Here is an 11,215-nt window from a genome sequence, read left to right on the forward strand (position 1 = left end):
AATCATAATTAGCAATCACCCCTCTTATTTCCTCTTAATTAAATGTGTTAATTAATTGTGCATGGAAAACGCCACCATGGTGCCAATTAGCAAAGCTAGCCTAATGAATCTTCTATTAAGACTATTACGTTTTAATGAACTAGATCTTGCTTTATTTAATTGTTCGCAACAAAATTCAAACAAAGAGCAAGAAAGCAACACAGATTACCCACATGGCCTACATTATCATAAACCAATATTCCTGAGGTTACCAAAACGAATGTCTCTGAAGGAAAAAGACCTAATGAATTTAATTTATAATAGCAGACATATTTCCCTAAAGGCATGTGTGGGTGGTTGGGGGTGTTCGCAGGCAGATTGACTGAACGCACCATATCCATATGGCAACTTGCTAATGAGACAATGTGTGAAATGGCATGAACAAACAACCAAATAACAAGCAAACACAGCTGTCCTTAACTATTTGTTCGCACCCATTATGCCTCTTTCTGTACTCCCACACATTCCTACATAGTTTCCTTCTTGACCCATTGCCCCCGACAGTGCAGACTTTACCAACTGTATATGGATTCAACGATGAAAACTCGTTGACTAACCACAGCTAACTAACCTGAGCTCTTCTAGAGATGTGAATATCCAGGAAGATACACAAGCACGTCAAAGGTGTTAGCCACACGCTAATGTTTATTGTCATATTTCAAAGATAATATATTCATAAAAATGCCTATAGAGATGCATATAAACTGTAATTAGCATGCAATTAAGTGTCTGATTCTAACATTATATTCAGTTTGAATGAATGTAATGTTAAGTCCATAATTAGTGGGGGGTTTTTTTAAGTATGCTACAACAGTGTATTTCTTTTTCAGAAAGGCTGATTCCAATTGAGTTTGTGAGCATGTTAGCAAAGCTAACAATGGGATACGTGAATAAGTATAATAAATTAATAGCACACAAAAATACCCAATGACAGGCCAGAGTTTACCAACAATATATGCTAAAAACTCTTCATCTAACCACATCTAATTAACCTAAGCACTTATTAAGATGTGACTGTTTAGGAAGTCACTATGCAAGGTGTTTTAGCACAAATTCATTGGTAGAAGCTAGTCAAATTAGCCAGATGCTAATGTTATTGTCATGTTTTCGCCTGAGAATGGGTGGTTTCATCTCAACAAGCATTTCCTGATGTTTCTGATAAGGAAGCAGTCACTCACAGTCTGGAGAGAGCGGGATTTTTGAGGAACAGGAGCTCTGGGAGTTGCTGGAGACGGTTTCTGTTGAGACGCCTGAGGGAAGCACAAAGACATACAGCTCACAATTAAACCCAGTTTGAAGATTACTTACTTATTGTCCCTACATGCTATAGCTTTTAAAGTAATTTTTCTTTTTGTGCCAGTTTCTAGCTAGTTACACAAATTGTAATGTTGCCTGTATTTGTCAACCCTGTTACCAAATGATTGCTATTGTAAAGTTATTAAAATTCTAACATTTTCCTAATTTGTGGTAAACCACAAGCCAACAATTGAACTCAAACTAGCTTAATTTAGATATTTTCAACCCCGATGCCCATTCGGCTGAGATGCCTGAGGGGGAGCACATTTAGACATACGTCTCAGGAAACTCAATTTAGGAAAATTATATAAAACATGAAAAAAAATGCAATTTGCAATGAAATTAATTTGAAAAGTCAAATTGATCCCAAAGAAAAACTATGTTACTATATTAGATTCCAGGCACAGTGCTAAATTGTCCATGATTCTTTTGTGAAATCTGGATTTTTTATTAGGTTATAGGAAATAACCTAGAAATATGTAAAAATAATTTAGAAATATAAGGGAAAGTGAAGGTTAATTTCAAAATAACTGTGATTCATTTTACACATCCAGCTTTGGGAGTCCAGATATTAAGAATATAGTCAATTTCAACAGAACCTGAGGGTTAAATGCTTTAACTATTATATTAACCCTATAAATCCTACTGTACCATTTTTGATATGCAACTACGTCATCTTAGACTGATATTTATATGCATTTCTATACAGGTATGCCAAAACCTCATTGAATTACATTACAAGCTATCAGAATTTCATCTTACCTTTTGTCCATATAAATATCAGCATCTGCACCAAATTGCATATTTTTGCTCAGATTGAGCCTCTGAATAAAGTGGTATTTTCCTCCTCGAGTATGAGCTCCATATTGTCATATTGTCCATATTGTCATATCATTGTCATAAAAGCCCGATCCATCAAATATACTTTCCAACTGTCTCAACGTGCTGTAACTTTCAAGGAAATAATTTTGTGCCATTTTCTAATTAGTATAATTTCAACCCTGTTACCCATTCTGATATATAGAGACAGAGATAGAGAGGCTTCTAATTTTAGATTTTGCCTAAAGTTTCAATAAACCGTTCCATTTCAAAAAGGACATTTTTCTAAATACGATTTCATATGTCAGGTATTATAAGCCTTTGTAACAGAATACTGTATTATAGAAATAATTAATATGTATTTCTAAACTCACAGTCTGTCCAACTCCTTCAGATCATTGAAGGCTCCTCTATCAATAGTGACGATCTGGTTATCCATGAGGTGCCTGTATAGATTGATAGAGTAACGCACAGTGAAAGTTAAGAAGAAATCAGCATTCAGCACAAAGTGAGGAACAGTGAGTGTGAAGAACAGCCACACATTCCAACCTCTAACAGCATGCAAACTGTAATTAAAATGCAATAAAACTGTTTGCTTGTTAATTGTTGTTTACATGATAAAATGCGCTCTTGTCTGCTTCCTGCATGGCTATTGTTGTGGCATACATAAATGTGTATTTAAATGGCTAAATCTCTATAGATTACAAAATACAACAAAAATAGGATTGATGTGAAGAAATAAATGAATAAAGCTCACAAAATTCGGAGGTGCTTCAGGCCAGCGAAGTCATCCTTGCCAATACGTGTAAGGTTGTTTGAGTTCAAGTCCCTTTAAAAGCAAGAAGAAAGAGGAATTGGTAGTTACTAATTAAAGTTAGTTACAATTAAATATTCATTGAAATGTATTACTATTTTTTTTAAATAAATTTATTATGTCTATTTTTTAGTCAATGGGTTAATAAGCTTCTGAGTTGTCTTTACAATGTGCTTACAATTTTGTTCCACTTTCTAATTTTGTACACAAATTACAGCGTCGACTGTACTTGTCAACTCTGTTACCTAAGTTTTAGATATTGTAATGTTATTTAAGAAAAGTACTATCAAATATTTTCTATATTTTATTATATTTAACTACAAGCCAACATTTTACTCCAAAGTAGCTTATTTTAGATATTTTCAACCCTGTTACCCATTCTGATATTATATTATTTATATTTTTAAACTCATTAATATTTCATGTGGGTTGGACAGAGAATAAATATGATATGGTAAGAGGAAAAAAATTTGAGATCTAATTAATATCTCAATAGTTTGTCCCTTACAGCCATGAGATTAATGTAGACAATTTTTGGACACCAGCAGTCCAGCACACATGCCTGAATAAACTGTAACCTAAGAAATTGAGATAAAATCCATAAAGACAATAATTTGCGCATGCAAGGGAGGGTTACGTTCAGAGGTGAACACTGACAGGCTGCCCCTTTTGTAGTGGAAATATACATTTGCAAACACCCGTAGACTAGTGTCACCTGGGACACGGGCTGTAATGGCACTATTGTGGAAAAGAGCGCAGGTGTGACCAATCAGGGCAGTGAATTAGGTGACTCCTTTAATCCTTTAATTAGTCCAGCATCTGCGGCCAACACTGGGACCATTAACGTTGAAAATTGGACACAAAAGCAGCTTGAGCTCTTAATTTGCTATACATGCCTACAGTTTCCTTGAGAGCTTGAAAAATAAGCTAATAGCTTGTCACAGATACATAACCAGAGGACCTTCATTTCAATCAGTGCAGTTGTGTGGCAATAAAGGGTATATATATATATATAATTCATGCATTTACAGTGGTTCGTAATGTGGCCTAAGTAATCTTTAGAAAATATATTCGGAAAATAAAAATTAATTTGACAAAAAGCAATTAACTTGTATTTAACATGTTTTTAAACATATTCTCGGCAGAAATAACCTTCGGGTGGTTTATTTTAGACTTTTTTTCTCAGGGAAATAAGGCTGAACAGATTTAATTATTTAACTAACATTGGGTCTTCAAAGTCAAATTTGTTGGTGCTACAGAAAAACAGTTTTAAATATTAAGAACCTTTTAAGTAATTTTCATGGTCTGAAGGTCATTTGTTACAAATATAGAGAAGATCGGAATTTCATCGTGGTGGAAAATCTAGTCAAAGAGAGTCTTGGGGGAGAATGAAAAAATAAAAATGGAACATTTCTTTAAATAATGATATCCAGGAAATCTGTTGAAACATCTGTTGGAACCTTTATAGTTAAGTCAAGTCAAGTCACCATTATTTATATAGCGCTTTTTAAAATGCAAATTGTGTCAAAGCAGCTTTACACAGCATGGCAGGAAGTCAAGTACATAAAGTCATTGTATTTTCTCAGTTTTTACACAAATTGTAGTATTAACTGCATCAAGTTCAACCCTGTTACCCAAGTTGCTGACTAATAAGAAACCACAAATAAACAAACAAGAAACCAAGATCAACAAGTAGTAGAATAATTTAGGCTACATTTTCAACCCTGTTACTTGGAGCTCTATTACCCTTTCTGGCATTTACTGTACATAAACACAGGGGAGCTGTAATGGTGGAAATGTTGGGATAACTCTAAGGCTCTAGTCAGATGGGTGGAGCAGTAATATTAGCATTCCCCCAGAAAATGATTTTGAGGGGAGCCAACAGTTAATAATCTGTCCAGCGACCCCAGAAACCCTAGAGCAGGGGTCACTAGACACGATCCTGGAGGGCCGGTGTCCTGCAGAGTTTAGCTCCAACCCTAATCAAACACACCTGAAGCAACTAATCAAGGTCCTGCTTGGTATACTTGAAACTTCAAGGCAGGTGTGTTGAGGCAAGTTGTAGCTAAACTCTGCAGGACACCGGCCCTCCAGGATCAAGTTTGTGGACCCCTGCCCTAGAGACACACAGAGTTACATAAGCCATACTTCAGATTTGGCCTCTTATGAATAGCCTCTTATGAAAAGTTTATACTCAACATGAATTTTATTTATTGTACTTTTTTTGTAGAAACCAACGTCTAGCCTCAAACTAGTGAACTAGACAAATTAATTTAGCCTACATTTTCAACCCTGTAACTTGCAACCCTGTTACTCACTCTGGCATACCTTCAGAGTTTGGCCCCAACAATCAGCAGTCCCATATTCAGATTTAACCTCTTATGGACATCTTTATGCCCGTTTCCACCGCAGGAACTTTTCCCAGGAACTAGGGACTTTCAAAGTCTCTTTAAGACAAATCATGTCACTCGGCAGCCATCTTTGAAACGCCTCTCGGGCATGCAAGTGCACCTCCTATCTCTTTGAATTGGGAAACATCAAATTCTCCATAACTGTTCACTAAGCTTGCGATTAAATTTCATATTTAAAATCACCAAAGAAATCTGACAAAAACTGTATCATTAATGTTGTTTCTTTTGCTCAAATAGCATTATAAAAAGCTCATTTTTCAGGCTTGATCAGCCAGTGAGCATGCGCAGCCCTAAGCGCACGATTGGCTCTTTCATTCAGAAGCCGGGGCTTCCTGCGATTGAGCGGTGTAATTTTCCCCATTCAAAACAATATGAGTGACACGTCTTGGGTATTCTATAGTCATTGGGACTTTGGGGCAGTACTCAGTGTGTTTCCACAGCAGGGACCAGGATCTAAATAAAGTTCCAGGTAAAAATTTGCCCCTCAGAAAGTCCCGGCTCGCGAGGTAGTACTTTTTCAAAGGTCAGGAACTTTCGGGGTTGGGACTTGTGTGCGGAACATGCTGTTTGATATAATATTTAGTTTAATTGTAATGTATGTACGTTCCCTAAACTACATTTCTGTGGCTATTAATATGTTTAAAGGAAAATTAAAAGAGGCAGTGGTGTTTCATATCATTGTAAATACAGTGAGGACAATTTCAGTAGCCAAGGCGAGTGTAGTGAGTGAAGTGACATTCAGCCAAGTATGGTGACCCATACTCGGAATTCGTGCTCTGCATTTAACACATCCAACGTGCGCACACACAGCAGTGAACACACACACCGTGAACACACACCCGGAGCAGTGGGCAGCCATTTATGCTGCAGCGCCCGGGGAGCAGTTGGGGGTTCGGTGCCTTGCTCAAGGGCACCTCAGTCGTGGTATTGAGGGTGGAGAGAGCGCTGGACATTCACTCCCCCCACCTACAATTCCTGCCGGCCGGAGACTCGAACCCGCAACCTTTGGATTACAAGTCCAGCTCTCTAACCATTAGGCCACGACTTCCCACGTGGCCTAATGGTTAGTGTACCGAGGAGTCAGTGACGTTAGGATCCATGTGCAGCTTTATTAAAACAGAATGCAAGTCAAACAGGCAGAGTTCAATCACGGGCTTCAAACACAACGTAGATAAGGCAGAATCAAAGTCAGAGTTCAGGCTAGAGATCAGGGCAGGCGCATACACACAGGATAATCAAATGACAAGGCAGGTTGAATCAGAATAGGTAGGCGGCAGAGAATCAGAGTCCAGTAAACAGTCCAGGTCATACACGGGGGCTCACACACAGAATAAACGCTCGGAAATGTTTGCATGGCAAGACAAGACTTCGCAATGAGGTAACTGAGGGAACAGCTTAAGTAGATCAGAGTCAATGGGAAACACCTGTGAGTGCAATCAGCTGTGTGTCGTCAGTGCAATGGATGATGGGAATTGTAGTCTGAGGTGGCGTGCAACAGTAGTGTAGTGTAGTGCAAGAGTCCATGCAGTGAGCGAGTGACCTCTGGTGGTGAGCGAATGGAAGTTCATGGCCAGGATTCGTGACAGCGAGCTGACTGATGTTATCAAGTACAATGCTGTTCCATTTGCAGAATTACCCGACTTACATCGTCCCGTCCTCAGGAGTTCACTTCACACTCCCAAGTCAAAATTGTGAAGTCCGAACTACCGTGGACGCATGTCCAAAATACTTGGTACTGAAAAACGGCGCTGGACTGGGAGGAGCAGTCACACACAGTCGTACATCACCAGACTATTTGCCTAATCTTCACGGTGCTTTAGCCCACGATGGGAATGCAGACAGCAACAGATCTGGAAAAAAAAATTTTCCTGGGACAAATTGTTCCAGGTAATTTCGGTGGAAAAGTGGCTTATGTTTATACTAAAATATTTTATTTAATTAATTAGACATTACTTTTGCAGAAACCAACATCTATTCCCAAACTAGCTAAGAGATACATGAATTTAGGCTACATTTTCAACCCTGTTACTCATTCTGGCATATACCTACGCACTTTCAGTGTTCTGCCAATACCAGTCACTTCTGATTCAATCTCTCATGAAGAGCTGAGTTTACACTGAACATATATTTAATTTAATGAATTTATATTTGAAGAGACCAATATCTCTTCCCAAATTAGCTAAGATCTACTACAGTAAATTATTAATTTAGGCTAGATTTTCAACCCCGTTACCCATTCTGGCATATTCATTAACACAAGGGGAAAGGCTAGGACAATCCTAAGGGGGCCACGCAATTTTCAGCCTTACCCCTGGAACACGATTTCAAGAGTCAATAGCCTGTCTAGGAGGTCGATAAGCTCTATCAGCACCCCTACATAAGCACCTAGACACCTTCAGAGTTCAGTCCCAAACAATCATCCATCCTATACTTAAGATTCAACCTGTTAATTTACACTGAACACACACACACACATATATATATATATATATATATATATATATATATATATATATATATATATATATATATATACAGTATATATATATATAATTTATTGGACTTCGCTTTTATAGAAACCAGCATCTGGTCTCAAACTAGCTAAGCTCTACTAAGTGACAAATTAATTTAGGCTACATTTTCAACCTTGTTACTCATTCTGGCACATGCACATACGCACCTTCAGTGTTCGACCCCTACCAATCACTTCTGATTCAATCTCTTACGAACAGCTAGGCTTACACTGAACACTTTTACAGAACATTTGAGACACAAGATACCCTACACCAGATATTTAATATTATGATCTAATCAATCCGTTTACATTTAGTTTCAATTCATTTCATTCAAAAGACAAAAACAGCCTGTACACAGATATCCTGTCCGTTCTCAACTCTATTATTGGCCAGTGATATCATGTTGAGCCGTTTGAGCACTGCAACCCTCAGCAGCCTTTTGCCCCCCTTCACGATCCCCGCCTCCCCCCAGCCAACTCAAATAACGGTGCCTCCGCAGCTCCATTTTTTACCACCGCAGGGGCAAAGCTCAGGGGACGATGGGGGATCTAATTTGGCTAGTGCAGTCTCCTTGATAAATGACTCTCTTTGCTGTGCATCCACTAGGGAATGTCCTCCTCACTATAGAGCTGCTTGCTGTTATCAATATTGTTTTCACTGCTAAATGTTCAACAGGGTTGAACACATTGAACCTCATCTAAATGCCTTTTCATTGTTTATTGCGGCTCTTTCCTGAATTGTTTGTTGGTACTGAAACATAATTCCTGTTGAGGAAAAAGACCTAACCTTAAGGTCTGGTCACATTTACAATAGAGCGGGAAATCCAGTCATTTTAATTAGATTCCACATGATTGGGAATTTTATTTAAGGGCATAAGATAGCCCTACACAGAATTCGCAATGGGTTCAAGCTGGTCACATGTCATGACTCAAATACCAATGGGGTCCAATCATGTGTCGTTATATTTAATTTGGGGCTATGAATATGTGAGTTAATGTATGTTTTGATCTGATTTGCAAATGAACTACTTAAGTTTGTTCTATTCTTCATACACAATTATTGTATAACTTCAGAAGACTTGGATTTAACCATGGATTACTCTTCCAATACCTTTTTTGAGGTGTACAATATTTGGACCCCATTGACTTTCATTGTATCTATGTAAAAATCTGAGAGATTCTTCAAATATTTGTGCAGAAGAAAGAAAGTCATACACGTTTGGCACAACATGGCATTTCTGAGTGAACAATTCCTTTAAGCGCATGAATTGAAATATGAGGCACTACTAAATCACACGCCAATCCAAGTAAACAAACATATGATACATCTCAGTATGATCTGAAAGCGCGCTCGAGGAGGATGATAACCGGAATTACATCTTCTGAATCAATGGACATTATGTCCTGTAGTATCAGTTACATTTGACATCTCTTGAGCCTCACAGAGGGTTTGATAGAGCTCTGACATGAGATACTCCAACCTCTGAGATACACAAACATGCTCATATACAGAGCCAGTGCATAATTTAAAGGCCGACACTGTAAACAAAACCAGAACACAACAGTTGTTGTGCTGTCCTTTCTCTGACTAAAACACTACTGACTGTGCAAACAAATCTCTGTCTATCTATCTATCCATCTATCATGTGTATCTGACATAAAACTATTTACAGGAACTTTCTCAATGTAACACTCTGAACTCGTTCAGCACATCACACAAATGTTGTGTTTGTTGAGGTTTTAAAGATCGGGTTTAATTTTGCACAAACAAGGTTAGTAAATGATTTTATCTAAATACTGTAGCTTAAAATTTAAAAATTTAACCGATACCGATAAGCCGATAATTATTTTCATGGTATTGCCAATGCTAATATTATTTCTTGTACTATTTAATATATTTATTTATTTTGTATTTTCAGTTTGTATTTAAAATGTATTTATTTTTATCTTTTGTCATTTTAGTCGTTTTCTATTTACTTCAATTTAGCTTTAATTTATTTTTATTTCAGTTTTAGTGTACTTCAACTTATTTTCAGTTTTTCATGTAATATTTACTTTATTTCAGCTTTATTGTTTACGGAAAATGATTTTGAATAGTTTTCATTAGCAATATCTAACAATTGGTTATATGTCATGCATGGCCAATACTAAATCTGTCTATAAAAAAACGGATATTCATTTTTAGTTTAGTTAACATAAATGGTCAGCCTATGCCATTCACAAATGCATAATAATGCAGATACATTAGTGACGTATAGTGACACATGTGCAATCAGCAGAAGATACTCACAGTCGTTCTGTGTTCTTTGGTATATTTCGTGGCATGTTTTTGAAGGCAAGTCCATGGCAGTCCACAGTGGTTCCTGTGCAGGAGCAGTGAGGAGGACACGCTCCAGACTGACCCGCCAGGAGAAGGACGACCAACAAACCCCAAATCCACAAACCACAGCTGGGAAGCATCAGTTCAGCGTTCAGACAGCCAGTCCTGACCGGCATCTCCAAACCAAAACCTCTACTGCAGCTGCAAACGCCCAAACATAAACTACAGGACAGGTATCGCTTCTTAAAACACTCAAAATGTGAACAACCAAGTGTAAAAGTAAAGCTAACAGACTGCAGGTCCCTCAGGAATAACAGCACTTGTTATTTTCTCCTCTCCAGGCTGTTTTTTGTCTGGGCTTTGTGAGGTGCTTGTCTTTCTACAGTGGTTCCCTTTCTCTCTCTCTCTCTCTTTCTTCTTTCTTTCCTCTAGGGTAGAGCTCTGGAAAACAAAAAAAGACAGACTCGTACAATCTCCCACACGCGTCCTCCCTCATTCACATATAGGAATCATCCATCAAAGGATCTACAAATCACTGCTTCGGACTCCTCCCAGTCAATATTACACCCTCCAATGGTTTCTAACGGTCGCACACACACAGAATCACAGTAATGGGAGTCCTGCAGATGTAATTACGCTCTCTGGCAGGGGTCTGGAGGATGACGAGGGAGGAAGAGGAGGCTGCAGAAACACAATAACTGAGCATTCATGTGCACACAAGTATGACTTTGCAGAAGTATATGTTTAGGGGAAAATTATTGAATGTCTTATTTACAAAAACATCGACAATAGGCTTTTTTTTTATAATATTTTATAAAACAATTTTGTAAACAGAAAGTCTGTACTAAGCACATACTGTAAACTCTTCGCAATTACGCTGGTTTAATCATTTATTTGGTGTAACATGGACATTTCTCAGTTCGTGCAATAGGCAAATTACCCAATCAAACCATGGAACATGAATATAAACTATATGCATACAGAAAAAATATAAATACATA

At 37.8% G+C, this 11,215-nt stretch overlaps 1 protein-coding gene across 1 annotated transcript in view; it reads right to left on the reverse strand.

Moving 5' to 3' along the window:
• Positions 1–10,354, reverse strand: part of LOC306875280 (slit homolog 1 protein-like) — a gene marked incomplete at its 5' end in the record, with an annotated part of 56,163 nt that extends 45,809 nt beyond the window's left edge. The window contains 4 exons of the mRNA XM_079425751.1: positions 1,218–1,289; positions 2,529–2,600; positions 2,912–2,983; positions 10,185–10,354. Of these exons, the coding sequence (XP_079281877.1) occupies positions 1,218–1,289; positions 2,529–2,600; positions 2,912–2,983; positions 10,185–10,354 (386 nt within the window). The remainder of the gene's footprint in view (positions 1–1,217; positions 1,290–2,528; positions 2,601–2,911; positions 2,984–10,184) is intronic.
• Between the last annotated feature and the right edge of the window lie 861 nt (positions 10,355–11,215).

This window comes from Barbus barbus (assembly GCF_936440315.1).
Source record: "Barbus barbus genome assembly, chromosome: 9".
Taxonomy (NCBI): Eukaryota; Metazoa; Chordata; class Actinopteri; order Cypriniformes; family Cyprinidae; genus Barbus; species Barbus barbus.